This window comes from Pteronotus mesoamericanus, unplaced genomic scaffold (genome assembly GCF_021234165.1).
Source record: "Pteronotus mesoamericanus isolate MK-2021 breed Mesoamerican mustached bat unplaced genomic scaffold, CSHL_Meso_final contig_65, whole genome shotgun sequence".
NCBI lineage: Eukaryota > Metazoa > Chordata > Mammalia > Chiroptera > Mormoopidae > Pteronotus > Pteronotus mesoamericanus.
In genome coordinates, this window is record NW_026555228.1 from 8,444,253 (window position 1) to 8,466,571 (window position 22,319).

Genomic DNA, 22,319 nt, shown 5'->3' on the forward strand with positions numbered 1-22,319 from the left:
GCTATGGCTGACTCCTCCGGTGAACGATGGGACAGGCTGCTGAGAATCAACAGTGGGAAGTTGCTGGGCTCCAGGCACGGAGCAGCAGCTCCTGGGGCGGGTGGGCTGAGGGGTTGGGCTCGGAAGGCCACAGCCCTGAGCCTCTAAGGCTTTCCCACCACGTAAGCTGGGAGAGCTGAAGGCGGAGAGGCAGTAGGCTTCTGGCCCTGGTGGTAAAGGAGCAGCCAGAATTGACAGCCAGATGTATGAACTCAGGTGGGACGGTATCTGGGGGCACGGCATTTTCTAGCATGCTCGCTTCATCAGTGACATTGCAAGTAACAAAGGCCTTGAGCACAGATGAAGCTCATTGATTTAACTTCTGACTGTTCCCCTGGGGCCTCGTTTAAGGGCCCCACAAGAGACCAGTCTTTGCTCCTAGGAATCTGTTCACCCACAGAACGAGGTCAAGTGTTAAAACTCAAGTATTTGGACATATAAAACCACAAACTTACTAGAGCACTTCTTTTTCAATATAACCAATTAATACATAAATGTAACAAGGTGAAAGTAAATCGCATCTGAGGTTTTGATATTAGTTTTTGTAGTTATTTATTATATTTTAAAATCTGAGAACTGTAAAAACATAGTATTTGTATAAACACCTGAGGACTGTTAACTGAATACAGCATCTTCACTCAAACAATTTGAGGGAAGACCAACTTTAAATTAGAATTTTATAACACAAAAGGAATAACATAGGTGAAACCACCTTTTAAATACTTGCATTCTTGTATAAAGTACATTTGGTTTTCTAAAAAATAAAATGTACATTCTTGTCCCTGGTGTATATTTCATTGGCATTTTCAACAAGTGGCTAATACTTTTAGCACAGATTCACATAGCTTATAAACAGTATTCCAAAGTTATACAAAGTAATAACAATAAACATATAGCACCATTTCCCCCTGAAAGTTCTACTTTAAAAGTTAAGCCCAAAATGATGTCAGAATTAATGCACCTTCCAAATTTTGCAGTATAAATGGCTCAGAACTAAGCAAATTAACTAGAAACATTGCATAGGACAGAGAATTTCCCTGTATGGAAACCAATCTATGAATTGTTTCTTATCCCCTGAAGACTAAGCTGAGAGGTACTAGTGACAGCAAATGATGCACGTATTTGTTTACTGAATAAAAACGTCTTATTATATAAATAGTTTAACATTACCTCTGTGGCAGTGTAAAGTGCCATATTAAATTCAAAAAGAACAGATTTACTTCTTTGTACACCTACAGGTATAGAATAATATATAAATATGGTATAGTATCCATATGAGGAATAAACACAGACAATAAAATATATATATTTTAAAATTTTGGGCACAATTGTCTTCAAATAGAGATGTGAGAAATGAATGCCTACTTATTTTAAGTTTTAAAATAACAGGTATTTCGTTGAAAAAAAAATTAACCGGACTCCGTCCAAACTACCCTTGTAGTTAACATCTGCATAAAACAACTATTCTGTCTAGCCTACAACTGTATGAAATGTATCAAAAACTGGTAAGAACACTTTATGAAAGTTTATAAGCTTGCTTTTTTTCTTTAAATATGAACAAATACAACGTACAGAGAAATAACAAAAGAAAAATAAGTTATATGGCTATTCCCTTTCTGGAAACTGGTAGAACACAAACAGAACACTGTTATTACAAACATAAAATAAATGAGAAAAAGATGATATCTCCAGTTGTATCTTTAAATTCTAACAAAAATTTCTCATGGATTTTATTAGAGAACTTGTCAATCCCTGACACTTTCCCCTTTGGGATTTAGCTGTTTTGGTTCTATATATAAACCTTAACCAAAATTCAAAGGTGTTTTTCCCTGTTTCCTACATGAAGTATACTTGTAAACTGTATGATAAAATGTAAATTAATAAAAAGACATAAAGAAGTGCCAATTTGAATATACTAACACATTAAATGGAACATAAAGAAGTAGACTGGACTGTAATGTAGCTCTGCAATTCTGCATTTAACACCTTTTTAGGAACTGTCTAAAAAACTAAAACCGCTAAGAGAATAAAAATACTTTTAGATTGGTAAGTTATCAAGACAACTGAGAATTATGTCTAATCTAAACTTACACATTTTTAAAATTGTATTTCCCTTCTTTAAGTTTTTCAATGTAGTAACATAACTTTAGAGCTGGCCCCAACTTCAGCCCCATATACTTCATTATAACATCACTGTGGAGTAGTAGCAGAGCCTTCCCATCAATTTCCTATGGAGAGAAAAAAATTATAATAATTAAAAATGCTTTCACATTTTATCCACATGTAAAAGAGAGCAGCTATACATTCCCTATATATAGTCTCTGAATACATATTTATTTCTTGAAAATTATTTAAAATAGAATTTATACAATGAAGTATCATTTGGTGATTTTTAAATCCACTTCAAATTCTAAGAAAAAGGAAAATTAACCCAGAATTTTTTTAAAATGGTCTAAGCATCAAACTAATTTTAAATACTGTATGTTAAATAAAATACTACATTATCTATGAGAAAGGGTGAAGAACTGTAAGTGGTAGCAATGAATTTCAGATGGTCATTAACTTTCTTAGAAAGGCTGGGAATATGAGTATGTCAGCATCAAAGCAAACCATAAATGTGCTATACAGTGTTGCTTCTGGTGAAAGCTCATCAGTTAGTTATCTGAAGCTAATTAGATGCTAAAGAGAATTATTAATTTTCTTGCAATACTGAAAAGGATACACTAGATATTTGGTCACAAATATGATTTATTAGAAAATATTATAAATATATTACTTAAAGATATAAGGCATCCTCCTAAAGTTCTTTATTTCTTTAATTAACCAATTTATGTCACAGAAGCATATTATTTGGTATTCATGAGTTCTTAGTTAAAATAAAGATGCACTTAATCTTATACAGTTGCTGAGTGCATTGGCATTGTAACAAGGAGGACACCCTGTTATAACCTGTGGTCACCCCCTCCTACTCATGGTCCTGGGGCCAAGCAGGGAGTAGGTGGGGAGGAGGATCCTTGTAGCTGTTGTTACAAAGGAGAAGACACCTGAAAGTCAGTGACCATACTGAATCATTTCTTGAGAACTTGAAGACCTGCAGTATTTTAGGTACTCGGGTACCCATTTAAAGCACAGATCCAGCCTCTACTACTGAAGGATCTAACTTTGAGCAGAGTAACCTTTCTCACATAAGGAAAGATCAGTCGATAGGGTTTCTCCACCATCCACAATAATGAGCATCCAACTGAAGAGCCTGCACAGAGGTTACTCAAAGACAGGAAAACTGAATCAAAAGATACATTACATGTTGCCTGAAGAGGTCAGCGAGGGGGCCTGATATCCTAGGATCTTTATGCTTCATAAACTGTATCACTTCATCCACACACCAGGTTGATGGGTCCTTAGAGAAGCCTTGTTTCAGGACACTGGGATCAGGTACAGCTATGTAACTTGGAGCTTCAGTGGGGGAAAAAAAGAAAAATCATACTTGACCTGATCATTATCCTGAAAGAAGAGATGTTAGGCAGGGAGTATTGGTCTCATTCCTGGAACCATGTGTTAGGTAGCCTGGCAAGGACCCAGGACTCCAAGTGTAAAATCCAGTGAAATCTTAAAGATGACATGAGGATGGGTACCCATGAGCATCCCATCTGACTGCCCACAAACAACAAAAGCAGCTTCAGAAGTTACCAGAAAGCTGCAAAGATCATAACATAGGCTGAACAACCCGAAGTCTCTTTGGCCACAAACAAATACAGCAAAAGATCTATTGCTTGGGTTAATTAGGTCAACCTAAGCTAACCTATTACTCTCAAGTATTTCAGCAAATCTCTCTCAATCTCTCTCCTCTTGTTCTGTGTAGATTAGGTTTATTTTACTAGCTAAAAACAATGGAAATTCCCCAAAATTAATTTTGTAATTGCTTACATGTATTCACTTTAATCAATGAATTTCAAAGCCTATTATTTTTGAGACCCAAATTAGTTCTTTACTGAATCTCTCCCATGTAGTCGATATGTACATTTTTAACATTATTATATTCTTTAAATTTTTGCCTCTCAAAGTTCAAATATTTATCTGAATTTTGAGGAAAATAAGTTTATTTTCTGATTAGCTAGGTCAGAAATAACTTTAATATTATACTGAATATTAATGTAATACTCATTATTAAATATTGAATAGTAGTAGATATTTTGGGCTCTGTCCATTTCAGGGACATTCTGAGTATTTATCAAGGGAAAGGGCAAAGAAAGACAGAAGATAAAAAACTGACAACGGTCAATATTTTTGTGTGTCTTACAATTTCATTTATTTCTTTTTTAATATTGTAACTTTGATGTGAAATAAAAACTCTTTACTAAAATATATTTTCCGCTTCCATTTGTCAGAGATAAAAATGTTGGACATATCTATGAAGAGATGCTACAGGGCTAAATTAACCAAAGTAAAAATGATGATGGTACAGACCATGCCATGCCCAAGGCATTCTAATAATTTAGACAGAAAGGTCTTCTTTAACTCAAGAAAGACTCAATTTAACATAAACTTATTGGCAAGGCAACTCATACCATGAAATTATGTTTTGTGGTATTTCTAGTTTCTGTCATCAGAATCAGGTATAGTTATATCTTTTTTCCCATTTACAATTTACTAGCTCTTCCAGTGTTTCAGAGTGATAAGGGAGTTTCAATGATCTTACATGGTGAATGGGTCAGGAGGTGGACTTATAACATATTGAACAAATGTCTAGATTGAAGCAGACTATTGGTGCAGTTTTTCAGTCTATTGATAATGTTAGGCAGTTTTCCAACCAGGTGATCTAGTAGCTCACAGGGGGAATACAGTTATGTCTTTTTTCTTGTTCTGTTTTGTTTGTTCATTTATTTAGTTGTTATATATTCCATATGTAAGTGAAATCATATGGTATTTTTCTTTCTCTGACTTGTTTCACTTAGCATAGTACCCTCTAGGTCCATCCATGTTATTGCAAATATTAAGATCACATTCTTTTTTATGGCTGAGTAATAACCCACTGTATATGTAAACTTGAAAAACATACAACTTGTTTCACAGATAAACTATAAGTAAAGATATGATTTCTGGCATAAAACTGTAATATTATATTAAAAATAAACCAACTATAAGAGCATCTATTTTAATTTATTACAGAAAAATATTTAATTGGTTCCGTGTCTTCAAAACAATCAGAGAATGTTGCAAACATTAAATCAGTGTTATTCAAGTAATTACTTCAAACAAACTAATTGTGTAAAAAATAAAGTCCAGTCATGCTTTTCTCCTGAATGGCTCTGTCTTATATATACTAGGATATCAGTAAATATTTCTGAAATAAAGCAAAAATTACTTGCTTTTATCCCTAACAATGTTATTGAATTTTTCTATAATAAAAATCAAATATTTGTTTCAATCAAATAATGGGGCAGGGCAGGAGTTTGTGTGAGCATCACCAGCTATCAAGGGTGGACTCAGCTTTAGGTAACAGTTCCAATACCTTAAAGAAAATAACACTAGTGATACCTCTAGATAGTTTCCAAGTGAAATGCTTACCTATTTCTCTAGAGATGTGAGCAGCACAGCAGTTAAAGAGTATGACCCTGGATGGGGCCACGGGAGCCTGGGTTCAGGCACTGGCCCAGTTACTTTCACTTTAATCAAGTGACTTCTCAGATTTTTCACCTAAAAATGTTTACCAGCACCTACATCTCACGGAATTATTATAAAGAAGTCATATACAAGGCTATGTAAAATATTATGTGCCTGGCACATAATGTCAGATAGTGAAGAAGATGATGATGATTTTTATTACTGTTAAGTAACTACTATTAAGTAATGTTATTACTATTAGTTTTTCCACTCTTAGCCTTCTCAAGCCCCATTACACGCTACTTTGGCATGGTAGTGTTAGGAAAACATTTGGAAGTAAGATATTCAGCATCAGAGGTAACCTTTTAGAGCCTTTTACTAAGAAGGCATGTCTTCAAAAGCTCATATTCTGTGAAAAAAATCCTAAACATTCAGGGTACATCACTCCTTTATATAATAAACATCTATCTTCAGACTCCCTACAAACCAAATCACTCTAAAGGCAGAGGCAATCTACACAGAGGCAATCTTTAGCATTACAGTGGCTTGGCCCTGATAGTGATGTGGAGATGACTCTGCCTCCTCAATTTGGCCCTTTCTCCAATGTGGTACACTATTAGGGATGTTACTGGGCATGGGAAACTTAAGGGGGAAAGACAAAACACATTGATTGAAAATCACCACTTTTGAATGTACCTTCTCTGTTCTGCATTTGGAATTCATGGGGACCACTCTGGGTAAAGGATGTATCCGCTAGTGCTGAACTTGAGGATCCTGGAGCACTGTCAGAAAAATTCTTGGAGACTGTAGAATCAGTGCTTATCAGAGCTCTGCTTGCAGGATTCAAAGAATTTTCTGAACTTAGTGGTGAGTCTTTGAACTCTTCAGGAAGCTTCTCCTCTATGGACATGTCATTTTCCTCAGAAGAAAATAGTTCTTCTAAAAGAAAAGAGGCAAAAGTGATTATCTTCAACTGATTTATGGTTCAAATACTATGAAAAGTTCAAAAATCTCCAAATCTTTAACAACAATTCACTTAAGCCATGCTACAATAAACCACAACCCTTTAACACATAGTAAACGGCCATCCCCTTCTTGGTGTTTATAGTAATGAACACTGTCTTGATACCCAAATTTATTCTATGATACCTCCTGCATTTCTCATGGCTACTATCCCTTGCCAGTCTTGCCACCAAGACTGTGAACAAACACCTCACTAAACCATTCATTTTTAGAAATGCCATTCTTCATAACTCTGTTATAGTATGATCACACAGTTGGTTTCTAACATTTGCTTACTACTTGGGCACTTAAAATTTTCACTGGAGAAAGGTACTAGGTTTTTCTATTCCTCTATTAGCTTTTAGCAGTATAAAGCTGAATGAAAACATTTTACTGAAATGGTTTATTTTTTAATCTAAGTAGAAACAACAGTTGTGCCCTTCTGAAGGAAATAAAGTGCTCAACAAAGCTGCCAAAGTAGTAGCCTAATTGCCAAAATGATTTAGGCAAATACACTCCACTACCTCCAACACCACCATCCACGAACACACATAGAGAATGACTTTTCTTCCCAGTCCCGGGACATGTAAATACTATTTACCTTCAGAGGTGTACATCTCTGTTTTGGGGAGCTTAGGAGCAAAAGGAGCCACATCAGATACAGGTTGCTCAGAAGGCCGTTTGGTGATTGGTCTTTCAATTACCTCTTCTTTCACTGTTTTCAAAACAAGTGTCTGTTATAATTAAGATATTCTAGCATTTTCATATCATCAGCATAAAACGCTTGTTTTTAATCATTTTCCTACTATGACTTCATCAACAATTTATCAATTATTCAATTGTTTATGAGTAACTTGTTCATTTCATTCTATTAAATATTTCAGTGACATCATATTCAAGAGTTTAAAGAATTATGTCCAGGCTTTATTTATTCTAGGGCCATCACATATATCCAAAGATCTCAGGAGACAGTGAGGAAACCAATATAATGTGTCTAAAAAGGCCTGAGAAATTTGTTCCCATGAGCAAGAAAAGTTAAAAATTCAGAGTAGTTAAGGAGAAGATAGGGTACAATGAACACCTCATTTTACAGGCAAAAATCCTGGCCTATGGCTATCATTGCAATAACTCATTTATCATTCAACCAAATGCATTTCTAGCTAAAGGACCACTCCTTAAGGCATGATCCTAAAAATTAAAACAACTCAAATTATCAATTACACTAAATAGTAATCAATACCTTGATTTAACCTCCAACTAAAAGGAAAACTAAAGTATAACAGAAATCTAAAAAGTCTGATAGTAGACCTCAAAAGAGAAGAAAGAGTGAAATGAGAAAGTACCAAAGTCAAACTTCATCTAGTTAAAAATGGCTGGGGGCTAAAGCATGCCTCTCGAAATCATCTGATGAGCAACCTTTAGCCATTAAGTTACTAATCAACTACTAACAACTCTAAGAGAGTTCTTACCACTTGATTTTATTTTTAATCATGGACTATAAAACCAAGAGGCAATACATATTTTGGTGAATGACAAATATTTCTACAATTAGGACACTTAAATTTGAAGGAAAGAAGTAATTGACTTTTTCATACCCATTTAATGACATAGAAAATATGAATAAAAAGTATAGTTTTCTACAGATATGTGTTTACCTCAGGATCTTAGCATGATCAGAAAAAGTCTTTACTTATCTTTTACTTGTATCATTCTAATGCTTTCTGTATGAAAAGTTTAGGAAGCTGGTGTATGGTCTACTATCTGGTGTTGATACAAACATAAAAACTGACTCCTGATTTCTGTTTCTGGTTATTTTATTAAGCTCAGGCATAAAACTGTACCTGCAGAGATAACTAGAAAAAAAAACAGATAATTTAAAAAATACTTTAAAAAGTCATCATAGAGAGACACTTCCAGGATGACTGATTAAGGACTTCTGAAAATCCACTCCTTCATAAAAATAATGAAAAAACTGGCAAAATCAAATTTTTTAAAACTCTGGACATTAACTAAAGGATTACAACAATCCAAAAATCATTTATTCAAGAAAAAATTGCCAAACCCCAGAAAGAACAGCAAATTATATGGCATTTTAGCTTCCTAATGCTGTACCCCGTTTATCCCAGTTTTGCAGCAGCCTTACAAACAAACACCTTTGCAATTATAGTAGCTATGAAAACCAGTAGCCTAGCAATTACTGGAGGTTTGGAGCTCTCCAAAAGCCCTAGCCCCAATGAACTGTCACTATGTGACCAATCTCGCAGATAACTAAAAAGCTTTGATCTCAGGGCTTGTTTTATTTGACCTGAATCAGGGCCTTCCCTGTCTGAACAGTCTATCTCCAAGGCCTTGTTAAAAAAAGTTATATATATAGAGAGACAGACAGACAGACAGACAGACAGACAGACGCAATTGTTTAAAATTGCAGCTACCTAAAGCAGCAGTACCAGTTGGGGTTGATAAGAAGTTAACCAAAAAGCTTGAAAGGAAAAACTGGAGAATGAGATGTCCATTAGGATGAAAAGCACCGAAATATTCCTGGGAATCCAGACGGCATTATGCATGCTTAGCAAAGTACAGAGAAGGCCCTAATCTTTCATTTCTTGCTGACCTTGAGATTCTGCACAAAGAAGATTTATAAACTGCCTCCTGGAATGTTGAAACTAAGTCCCAACACACACATGAAACCTCTCTACAAAGACTGGGAGACATACCAGTTCTAGACATTTAAGGAAATACCTGTCCAATCATAAGTTGACCACTAAGCTAACTGAGAAAACTTCAGTAGTTACACATGACAAAATCAGCTCAGGAAAAGTCATTAAGTTAATCGAGGAAAGTCACTAAACAAATAAACAGTACCAGCAACAACAAGAAACCCTAGAGATGGGGAGGAAATCTAATTATCAGAGCTACTGCGTTTTAAGTTTTCAATTAAAAATTTAGGAGACATGCAAAGATATAGAAAAGTATGGTCCATACATAGGGAAAAAGAACAGTCAATAGAAGCTGCCTCTGAGAAAGCCCAGACACTGGACTTACTGAAGACTTTAAATAAGCTATTTTATATATGTTCAAAAAACTTTTTAAAAATGTCTAAAGAATTAAAGAAAACTATGAGAACATTGTCTCACCAAAGAGGGACTATCAATAAATTAAAAAAGAATTAAAAAAATTGAGACTTAAAAAGTAAATAAATGAAATGAAAAAATAATTTCACTGGGGGGCTTAACAGCAGATTTGAACTAGCAGAAGAATCAGCAATTTTAAAGAAAGGTCAATTGAAATTATATAGTTTGAAGAATAGAAAGAAAAAAAGAATGAGGAAAAGTGAACAGATGCCGGAGACCTGTGGTATACCATCAAGCATAACAAAATACACATAATGGGAGAGTTCCAGAAAGAGAGGAGAGACAGGAGTAGAAAGAATATTTGAAAGTAATTGTTAAAAGCTTCCCAAATTTGATGGAAAACATTAATCTGTACATTTAAAAGCTCAAAAATACCCAAATAGGATAAATTCAAATACATCCACACGGGGGTTGGGGGGAGAACCGTCAAAAGCAAAAGACAAAGAGAATTTGAAATCAACAAGAGAAAGCAAATCGTCCCACATACAAGGGAGCCTCAGTAAGACTAGCAACTAACTACAAACTACAGAAAGAAGTGGGATGACACATCCAAATCACTTAAACAAGAAGATGATCAACCAAGAATTCTATATTCATCAAAATTAACCTTATAAAATTAAGGACAAAATAAGAAATTCTCAATAAACAAAAACTGAGACTTTTCCCATAAGCAGTTTGAGGTGACGTCTGAAAATGTTTCTCTATTCACTTGACCCAGAAAGCACCACAAAATCATGCAAATCAAAGGTTCAAATCTTTGTGTTCACTTTAGGAACCCTTGTGAAACTGCTCAGGCCATCAAGGGTATACATACCCAAAAACCCACCAAGGATGTCACTTTCCAAGAAGCAATTGTTACAATGGCAGAGTTGGTAGATGTGCCCAGGTCAAACCGTGGGGCTGGATGCAGAACTGGTGGCCAAAAAGAGTGAATTTTTGCTGCACATGCTTAAAAATGCCAAGAGTAATGCTGAACTTAAGGGTTTAGATGTAATTCTCTGGTCACTGCACATATCCAGGTGTACAAAGCTCCCAAGATGCCACGCAGAACTTACAGAGCTCATGGGCAGATCAGCCCATGCATAAACTGTCCCTACCACATGGAGATGATCCTTACTGAAAAACAGCAAATTGTTCCTAAACCAGAAGAAGAGGTTGCAAAGAAAAACAACATATCCCAGAAGAAACTGAAGAAACAAAAAGTTATGACCCAGAAGTAAATTCATCATCAAATAAATGCTAATAAAATTTTTTAAAAACTAAGAGAATTCCTCAACTGCAGAGCTACCCTACAAGAAATATTAAAGGGACTCGTTCAGGTTGAAACGAAAGGACACTAGACAATACAGCAGTCCCTCTTATCCATGAGGAATATGTTCCAAGACCCTCAGTGGATGCCTGAGACCATGGGTAGTATCAAACCCTACATATACTATGATTTTTTCCCTATACATACTACCTATGATGAAGTTTAATCTATGAATTAGGCACAGTAAGAGGTTAACAACAATAACATAATAAAATAGAACAATTAGCCCTGGCTGGTGTGGTTCAGAGGATTGAGTGCTGGCCTGTGAACCAAAAGGTTGCCAGTTCAATTTCTAGTCAGGGCACAAACCTGGGTTGCAGGCCAGGTTCTCAGTTGGGGACATGCAAGAGGCAACCAACTGATCATGTATCTCTTGCACATCGATGTTTCTCTCCCTCTCATTCTCTCTCCTTTCTCCTCTCTCTAAAAGTAAGTAAATGGAATCTTTTAAAAAATAGAACTATAACAATGTACTATAATAAAACTTCTGTGAATGAGGTATCTCTCTCTCAAAACACCTTATTGTGCTGTACTCACCCTTCTTCTTGTGATGATGTGAGAAGATACAATGCCTACATGATGAGATGAAGTGTGCTGAGTGACGTAGGCATTGTGACGTAATGTTAGGCTACTATAAGGGTTAGCTGAACACACGCGCTGTAATACCATGACGGAGATCTAATAACTGAAGAAGTTACTAAATGTCTAATGAGCAGGTAGTACATGCAGTGTGGTCACACTGGACACAGAGATGATTCACGTCTGGGTGCGGCACGGTGACAGTTCATCATGCTATTCAGAATGGTGTGCATGCAATTTAAAACTTAAGAATTGCTTATTTCTAGAATTTTCCATTTAATATTTTGGGACTGCAGTTGACCATGAGTAACTGAAATGTGAATAAGGGTATTGCACTAATAATTTATAAAGTCATGTGTAAAGATACCTTCAACTACTGTATAAAGTAAAACATCTGTTGTGCCAAAACAAAACCAAAAATTAGTTCAAAATAGATCAATGACCTAAACAGAACAGCTATAAAATTCTTAGGACACAACATAGGAATAAATCTTTGCAAACTTGTATGAAAGCAATATTTTCTTAGATGTGACACCAAAAGTATAAGAAACAAAAGAAAAAATAGATAAACTGCACTTTATCAAAATTAAACACTTTTGTGCATCAAAGGACACCATCAAGAAAGTGAAAAGACAACCTACAAAATGGCAGAAATTACAGGGTGCAGCAAAAGTAGGTTGACAGTTGTGAGTATGCAAAACAGTCTGTTGTTTTATTATTATTATATAACTGTTTCTTATTTTCCATATGAACAACTATGCATATGGAAACTTTGCACCTCCCTGAATATGCAAACCATATATCTGAAGTGGAATTTGTATCCAGGATATATAAAGAATTCTTTGTATATTATATTTATATGTGACAAATATATAATAAATATAAATATATACTTCTATATAATAAAAAATTAAAGAACACAATTTAAAATGGGCAAAGGATTTGAATAGATATTTCTCCAAAAAAAGATATACAAATAGCCAATAAGCACATGAAAAGATTTTCAACATGCAAATCAAACTACAATGAGATACTTTTCAGGTTTTGATTCTCAAGTTCATTATAAATACAACAAGAAATTACTTTCTCACTTTGAATGAAAAAGAAAACAACTATATATTACACATGTCTTATTATCATTGTACATAAAATGTTTATTCTGAGGAGGACACAAGGAAAAACTCTGAATTAAACAAAATTCTTGAGTTAATTATAAAAGTAGAAGCACAGTATAAAATTATATATTCTCTCTTACCTGCTTTAATTTTATCATCTTCTGTAGCACTATGAATATTACCTCTGTAAGCACTAAAAGGCTGACTACTCAAAAGGTTATCACACTGCAGGCTGTGGCACAAGTTTTCAAGAAAGCGAAGAGCAAATGATGCACTGTTCACTGAAGGGAGCTGGGCACAGTGAGCTTCCCCATCAAAGAAGGCTATTGAAAGAAAAAAAAATGTCAAAGCTATATCATAAAAAAATGAGAACACAATAATTACCAAAAAAGCCACCAACTTAGCTAATGTAACTCAAATATGTGGAGTTTTGTAATTTACAAAGGAATGACCTTAAATTATAAAAGTTCCTCTCAAAATTCAGTTGCCTATATTTGTAAAATCATTCTCATTTAAAAATATTCATCAAGTAAACAACAGAAACCTGCTGATCTATAACAATACTTTCTACTATTTCTAACAGTCCATAGGTACAAATGTTATAGAGTATCTGATCACATAATCATGAAAGCTATATAATTGTCTCTTAATCATATCTTTCTTTTAAAGAGTATATTTAAAGATTTTATTTATTTATTTTTAGAGAGGGGAAGGGAGGGAGAGAGGGAGAGAACCATCCCTGTGTGGTTGCCTCTCGTGCACCCCCTACTGGGGACCTGGCCCACAACCCAGGTATGTGCTCTAGACTGGGAATCAAACCAGCAACCCTTTGGTTCACAGACCAGCACTCAGTCCACTGAGCCACACCAGCTAGGGTCTCTTAACCACTTCTTGAGTCACATTTTTATTTAGAGCTTCTTACAGATCAGTCTGTTTTCTAAAAAAATTAAAATTTATTATCAACCAAGGTACTTTGTATATAGTGAGCTTAATAAAGCATGTAAAAGAAAAAATATGTACCTTTTATCTCAATTTACAGTATTACTCTGATACTGTGTATTCTAAAAGTAAAGTTAAACATTCCAGCCCTGACTGGGTAGATCGGTTGGTTAGAGCATTGTCCTGATACACCAAGGTTGCGGGTCTGATCCCCTGTCAGGGCACATACAAGATGCATCAATAAGTGGAACAACAAATCAATGTTTCTCTCTCTCTCCCCCTCTCAAATCAATAAATTTTAAAACTTTTTTTAAAAACTGAGGTTAAACATTCCAAACTGGGTTAAAAGTCTATAAATATATAACTATTATAAATATTCTATTATAGCAATATAATAAATATTCTGATATTATGAACAGTTAATAGGACAGAAATATAAAATAATTCACATATTATAAAATGTTTGCATCTAAAAACAGAATATCAAATTAGGAAAAAAAGATGAATAAAGAAGTAGATGAGCATACCAGTTATCACTTCTCCATCATGATTATCTTTCTTAAGAAATCCAAAAACAGTTTTACTTTCAATGGCACAATCCACACAGGCCTGCACAGTCTGCTGCAGCACCACATTCACAGGGCCTGGGCCAAAGTGGTCAGGCAACTGCTGGATTTTATTCTGATCCAGGTGAGGGCCACAGTCTCCATGTTTGTTTATATAGACACAGACTTGAGGGAAAAATGTGTATACAGACATAACAAACAATGAAATTAGCTTAAAAAACATAAATACTATGTAATCAATTACTATTTCTAATTAGCCATACTTCACTCAAGAGAACCTATAGTTAGTATCAATGATCATGTATTCTACCTAAAAATATGTAACAAAATATATTTTTACATTTGTGCAAAGATATTAAACCTAGATAAAACTAATCCAAATGCTTATTCAATTTTCAGAATTGTGCCCAAACCAATCATAATAAAAACTATAAAACAATTCATCATACATTCCCACATTATATAAAATGACATAAAGATAGATAAATATTTTCACCTCTTAACTGTACACACAGTATAGAAATTTTTTTTCAGAACTGGTCATGTTAGAACAGAGAGCCCAGAAATAAATTCATGCCTAATATGGTCAATTAATCTATAAGAGAAGAGGCAAGAATATACAATGTGGTAAAGACAGTCTATTTAATAAGTGGTGTTGAGAAAACTGGATGGTACAAAAAATGAAAGTAGACCATTTTCTTACACCATATACAAGAATAAACTAAAAATGGGTTAAAGACTTAAATGTAACACACAAAACCATAAAACTCCTAGGAGAAAGCATAAGCAGTAAACTCTCTGACATTACTCTTAACAAAGGAAGCAAAAGAAAAAAGAAAACAAATGGGACTACATCAACCTAAAGTTTTTGCATAGCAAAAGAAAACCTACTGAATGGAAAATGATATTGGCCAATGACACATCCAAAAACAGGTTAATATCCAAAATGTAAAAGAACTTACATACAGTGACATCAGAGGAATGGCAACATGAGAGATACCCTTGGTCTCTCCCCTTGAAGTTTCAACAATTTAAACAGCTATAATTCAACAAAGAACTCCCTGCTCAATGCACAAGCACTGTCTGAGAGATCCACTCATTAAAACATCTAGAGGTAGGAGAGTGGGAGTGAACCAGGAAAGCGAGAAGGAAGAAAAGCCAAGAGGAGCCACAGACACAGCCCTGCAGCCAGGAGCTCACTGCAGATCTCAGCCCAGAGAAAGGAGGAATCAGGCTGTGGCTGGCACTCCCTTCAGCCAGGAGGAGCAAATGAGCATTCCTGCAGGAGTGAGCAGTATAAACTGCAAAGTCCACTGACCTGGACAGCAACAAAACACAAAGGTGCAGCCACAGTTGGTCTGACAATCAGCATTCCAGAGAGAGACAAAGCCATGGAGCCTGGTCACCTTCTCTCATCTCCCCTCACCCTTCCGGTAGGGTTGCAGAGCACATTATCTGCAAACCTGAAACTGGTACTACAGGAACACTTTTTCCCTAAGCAAAGGGTATACTCTGTGACTGATTCCAGGGTCAGGTGAAGGCAGAGGGGAAACATCACAGAGGTCCACTGATCACTACTGCTGGGAGGGCAAAGCAACAAAGGAGGTGGCCAAGTTCCCCCAGTTCACTCCACCTCCACACATTGGCAACTGAACTGTCAGCAGCAATTGGCTGCAGAGGTCAGCACTGGAATTTCAGAATCCATCGCCCAAGCACACTCCCGTCAAGGGCTGTTTCCCTGGTAACCAGATCACAAGTAAGGAGCCCACCTTCCCAGGGAACACAGGCCATTTTCCACCACCTGGCAGATCCGTGAAAAGCCAGAGAAGTGCAAGAGAGCTGAACAAACAAACAAACAAACAAACAAAAAACCTTGTGATTCACTGCCACCTGCTGGAAAAAAATATTTTTGTCAATATACTAGGGCAATGATTTTCAACCTTTTTAAGCTCATTCATGGCACACACATATTAATTATTAAAATTCTTTGGCACACCAAAAAATATATTTTTTGCTGCTCTGACAAAAAAAATAGAGGTATTTTTTATTCATTCACAACAGATGGCTACTGTTGTGTTGGCTGTTGACATTTTTGTATTTGACAACCTCAAAGAACTCAGTGACTCTGACTAAATAAATAGGTATTGCATGTTTTAAAAATTCTTGTGGCATAGCAGTGTGCCTTCCATGGCACAGTGGTTGAAAATCACTCTACTAGAGAAGTGCCACTCATACATAGATTCCTAGACAAGAGAAGGAATCCATCAAATACCATGAAGAACCAAATTAAAGAGGCAGCTCAAAGAGAAAATAAAAAATCTCCAGAAGTATGTGATTTAAATGACTGAGGATTTATGATTGCAGTTCTGAACTCATCATGCTTATTTTGATGCAAGAAAACACAGCTAGGCAATTTAATAAATTCAGAAACAAAATCAATGAACAAAGTAAGTATATTACCAAAGAGATTGACACTTTAAAGAACCAAACAGAAATTCTAGAGATGAAGAACTCAATAAAAGAGATAAAGAATGAACTAGCAAACACAGGAAATAGAGTTGACCAAATGGAGGAAAGAATTAGTGATCCTAAATAAATACAGAAATGATGCAGAAGGAAGAAGATAGACTTGAGCATAATAAATAAATAAATAAATAAATAAATAAATAAATAAATAAATAAATAAAAGACCTCTATGAGACCCATCTGACTCTATCAGAAAGAACAATATAAGAATAACAGGCATACCAGAAGAAAAGAGAGAAGGGAATGAAGAGCCTATTCAAACAGTTGACATGAACTCCCAAACCTGTGGAAAGAGAGAGATCCTTGATCCAAGGAGCGAACAGAACACCTAATGACCTCAATCCAAAAACACCTTCTCCAAAGTACATTGTGTTAAAACGGTCAAAAATTAATTACAAAGAAAGAATTCTCAAGGCAGACAGGGAAAAATAACCTCTAAACAAAAGTCCATTAGATTATCATCACACTTCTCAGCAGAAACTACAAGCTAGAAGAGAGTGGAAATAAATATTCAAACTATTGAAAGAGAAAAATTACCAGCCAGAAACAATATATCCAGCAAGTTATCCTTTAGCTATGAAGGAGCAATAAAGAGTTCTCCAGACATACAGAAGCTAAGGGAATTTATCACCAGAAGACCTCCATTGCAGGAAATATTCAAGGTTATTCTACCTGGAACAAAGAACAAAGGGTCACAAAACTATGAGTAAGATCACCAACAAACTTACAGTATAAATAGGGATAATTTGTGACATAAACACATATGGGGAAGGGGTAAAGGTCTGACTTGCAAAGGGGGATGGAGATTAGATGCATTTAAAAGAAAAAGAACTACTGTATAGATGAAACTTTCTTTTTCATAAACCTAATGGTAACCACTCACAAAAACCCCCAAAACCGGGACACATAACTTAAAAAAAAGGGGGGGGGGGAAGTATGGAATACCACCAAACAAAAACAACAGATAGTAACACAAAGGAAAAGAACCAATGGGGTGCACAGCTACCAGAAAACAAAAGACAAAATGGCTGTAGGAAATCCTTATACATCAGTAATAACCCTAAATGTGAATGGACTAATTCATTAATGAAAAGGCATCGAGTAGGAGACTGGGTCAAAAAACAAAAAAAAAAAAAAAGACACCATATGCTGCCTTCAAGAGACACATCCAAGTTGCAAAGACAAAGACAAACTCAAAGTGAAAGGGTGGGCAATCATTCTCCAAGCAAATAGCATCCACAGAAAAGCAGGTGTAACCATACTTGTATCTGACAAAGTACATCTCAAGATAACAAGGGTAACAAGAGACAGAGATGGACATTTCATAATGATAAAGGGGACACTACATCAAGAAGACATAACACTTTTCAATATATATGCACCCAATCAGGGAGCACTGAAATATATACAGCAACTACCAACAGAACAAGAGGGAAACTGACAAAAACACAATTATAGTAGGGGACCTAAATACTCCACTGACAGTTCCAGAAAGAATATCCAAAAAGAAAGTCAATAAAGAAATATCAGCCTTAAATGACATATTAGGCCAAATGGACATAAGTGACATTTACAGAGCCTTTCATCCCAGAACATCAGATTATACATTCTTCTCCAGTGCACATCGAACATTCTCAAGGGTAGTCCATATGTTGGACACAAAATTAGCCTTAACAAATTTAAAAAGACTGAAATCATACCAAGTATATTCTCTGACCACAATGCTTTGGAATTAGAAATCAACTGCAAACGAAGAGTAGAAAAAACCCACCATAAATAAGTGGAAATTAAACAAACTACTAAAAAATGACTGGAACAAAGAAGAAATAAAAGGTGAGATCGAAAGGCATGTATAGACACACAAATGAGAATGACAATGTAACATACCAAAACTTCTGAGATGAAGCAGAAGTAGTAGTAAGAGGGAAGTTTATACCACCACAGGCCTATCTCAACAAACAAGAACAATCTCAAGTAAGCAACCTAATATTACATCTTAAAGAACTAAACTATAAAAAGAACAAAGGCACCCAAAAGTCAGCGGAATAAAAGAAATAACAAAAATTAGAGGACTTCCAGTCAAGAGCAAGGTGTAGGTAGACATGCTTTGCCTCCTCATACAACCATAGAAAGAATTACAACCAGATCTGAAAACTAGTAACACCCGAAACCGTCAGAAAATTGAGCTGTATGGAAACCCAACAACCAAGGATTTAAAGAAGACACATTCATCCAGACAGGTAGGAGGGGTGAGTCATAGAAATGGGCAGAGAGGTGGTATGACATGGAAAGGCCAGCAGTGGCAGTAAAACTGATAGAAGGGACACCTTGGGAGTGAGCAATCCCAGATCGAGGCCAGACTACACAGCCCAGGGTTCCAGCACTGGGAAGATAGATCCCTGTTATTTCTGGCTGTAAATACCAGCGGGGGTTAGGATAGTGGAAGAAACCACCAGATTTTCACCACTTAAAGGGCCAGCACAGTATTAAAACATATGTAAACCCACCCACTATGGGATTTACCACAGGGGTAGCAGGTGGAAGAACACCAGTCGCACAGAGGAAAGAGGTGAAGTGACAGGAAATGGGGCGAGCACCCAGTGAACCACCAGAAGCTAGGCAGTGGCACTATCCCCTCTTGGAGCCCTACCCACACAGCCACAAAGCAGTGAAGTGAGTTGTCCCACCCAGGCAATTACCTAAGACTCTGCGCCACACAATTTACAGGTGCCTTTTCTACATAGGCCACACTACTAAAACAGGGAGTAAAAGCAGCTCTACCTAATACACAGAAACGAACACTGGGAGGCTGCTAAATTGACGAGACAAAGGAAAATGGCCCAAATGAAAGAACAGAACAAAACTCCAGAAAAAGAACTAAGTGAAATGGAGATAGCCAACCTATCAGATGCAGAGTTCAAAACACTGGTTATTGGGATGCTCAGAGACCTCCTTGAATATGGCAAAAATAAACAAAACAAATATCAGACCAAGTGAAATAAAGAATAATCCACAGGAAACAAACAGAGAAGGGAAGGAAGCTGGTATTCAAATCAATGATGTGGAACACAAGGAAAAGATAAAAATTCAACCAGAACAAAAAGAAGAAACAAGAATTTAAAAAAACAAGGACTGGCCGAGGAACCTCTCAGACATCTCCAAGTGCACCAACCTCCGAATTATAGGGATGCCAGAAGGAGGAGAGGAAGATCAAGAAACTGAAAACTTATTTGAAAAAATAATGAAAGAAAACTTCCCTAATTTGGGGAAGGAAATAGACATACAAGTCCAGGAAGCACAAGAGAGTCCCCAACAAGTTGGACCCAAACAGGACCACACCAAGATACATCATAATTAAAATGCCAAAGGTTAAAGATAAAGAGAGTCACCTACAAAGGAGTTCCCATAAGACTATCAGCTGATTTCTCAACAGAAACTTTTCAGGCAAGAAGGGACTGGCAAGAAGTATTCAAAGTGATGAAAAGCAAGGACCTACAACCTAGATTACTCTATCCAGCAAAGCCATCATTTAGAATGGAAGGGCAGATAAAATGCTTCCCAAAGTAAGCTAAAGAAGTTCATCATCACCAAGCCATTATTACAGAAAATGTCAAAGGAACTTACTTTAAGAAAAAGAAAAAGAGCAAAACCATGAAAATTAAAAAGGCAACAAATTCAAAACTGTCAAAAACTGAATCTAAAAAAAGACTAAGCAAACAACCAGAAAAGGAACAGAACCACAGATGTGGAGATCATTTGGAGGGTTATCAGCTGGGAAGGGGAAGAGGGAGAATGGGGAAATTGTGCAGGGATTAAGAAGCAAAATTGGTAGGAACAAAACAGTTAAGGGCGGGGGGAGTTAAGAATAGCATAGGAAATGGAGAAGCCAAAGACCTTACACATACGACCCATGCACATGAACTAAGAGGGAAGACTGCTGGAAGGAAGTCGGGTACCGGGCAGAGGGGGCAAAGGGGAAAGTTGGGACAACTATAACAGCATAATCAATGAAATATTCTTAAAATAATAACAATTTAAAAAACCATAAAAACTAGAGCACAACTAAACAAAAAAGAGAACTAAAATCTATACAAACAATTAATACAACAGCTGGTACTTTGAAAAGATTAATAAAATTGACAAACTCCTGGCTAGACTCAGTAAAGAAGAAAAGACTTCAATAAACAAAATTAGATATGAAAAAGGAGAAGTTACAACAGACATCACAGAAATACAAAAAAAATCATCCAAAAATACTTTGAAAAACTATATACCACCAAATCGAATAACCTAGAAGAAATGGATATATAAAAAACTTTCCTAGACTAAATCATGAAAAACTGAAAAATATGAATAGTCCAATGAGAAGTGAGGAAATTGAAACAACCATTAAAAACCTCCCAAAAAATAAAAGTCCAGGACCAGATGGCTTTATTAGTGAATTCCACCAAACATTCAAAGATTTGATACATACCCTTCTTGAACTCTTCCAAAAAACTGAAAAAGAGGCAATACTTCCTAACATATTTTATGAGACCAACATAAACCTGATACTAAAACTTGACAAGAATACAACTAAAAAAGAAAACTACAGACCAATTATCTCTGACGAATACAGGTGCAAGAATCCTAAGCAAATTACTAGCAAATCGAATACAACAATACATTTAAAAATAATACACCACGATCAAGTGGGGTTCATTCCAGGGGCACAAGGATGATTCAATACACACAAATTGATCAATGTGATACACCACATTAACAAATCAAGGGGGAAAAAAAATCACATGAACTTATCGGTAGATGCAGAAAAAGCATTTGATAAGATACAACATCCATTTGTGATTAAGACACTCATTAAAATGGGTATACAAGGGAAGTACCTCAACATAATAAAGCCCATAGATAATAAATCCTCAGCTAATATCATATACAATGGTGAAAAACTGAAAGCTTTTCCTCTAAGACTAGAAAATAAAGCAAGGATGTCCACTCTCACCACTCTTAATCAACATAGTATTGGAAGTCCTACCCAGAGCAATCAGGCAAGAGAAAAAAAAATGAAAGGCATCTAAATTTGGAATGAAGAAGTGTCACTTTTTGCAGATAACATGATCCTTTATATATAAAACCCTGAAGACTCCACCAGGAAACTACTATAAACAATAAACAAATACAGTAAAGTTGCAGGATACAAAAATCAACAAAAAATTCACTGCATTCCTATATACTAACAATGAAACTTCAGAAAAAGAAATGAAAAAAAGCACTTCCTTGTGCAATTGCAACAAAAAGAATAAAACACCTAGGAATAAACTTAACAAATGGTGTAGAGGACCTATATACTGAAAACTACAAATGTTTATTAAAAGAAATTGAGAAAGACACAATAAAATGGAAAGATATTGTGTTCATGGACTGGAAGAATCAACAGTTAAAATGTCCATATTACCCAAAGCAATATACAGATTTAATGCAATCCCCATCAAAATCCTAATGACATTTTAGGAGC

General features: G+C 35.7%; 1 protein-coding gene across 1 annotated transcript in view; it reads right to left on the reverse strand.

Moving 5' to 3' along the window:
* Window positions 1–2,126: 2,126 nt before the first annotated feature.
* Window positions 2,127–22,319, reverse strand: part of SCML2 (Scm polycomb group protein like 2) — a 62,380-nt gene continuing 42,187 nt past the window's right edge. The window contains exons 9-14 of the mRNA XM_054581195.1: window positions 14,243–14,446; window positions 12,917–13,099; window positions 7,244–7,357; window positions 6,337–6,579; window positions 3,341–3,492; window positions 2,127–2,267 (exon numbers count right to left, since the gene is read on the reverse strand). Coding sequence (XP_054437170.1) covers window positions 2,127–2,267; window positions 3,341–3,492; window positions 6,337–6,579; window positions 7,244–7,357; window positions 12,917–13,099; window positions 14,243–14,446 — 1,037 coding nt within the window. The remainder of the gene's footprint in view (window positions 2,268–3,340; window positions 3,493–6,336; window positions 6,580–7,243; window positions 7,358–12,916; window positions 13,100–14,242; window positions 14,447–22,319) is intronic.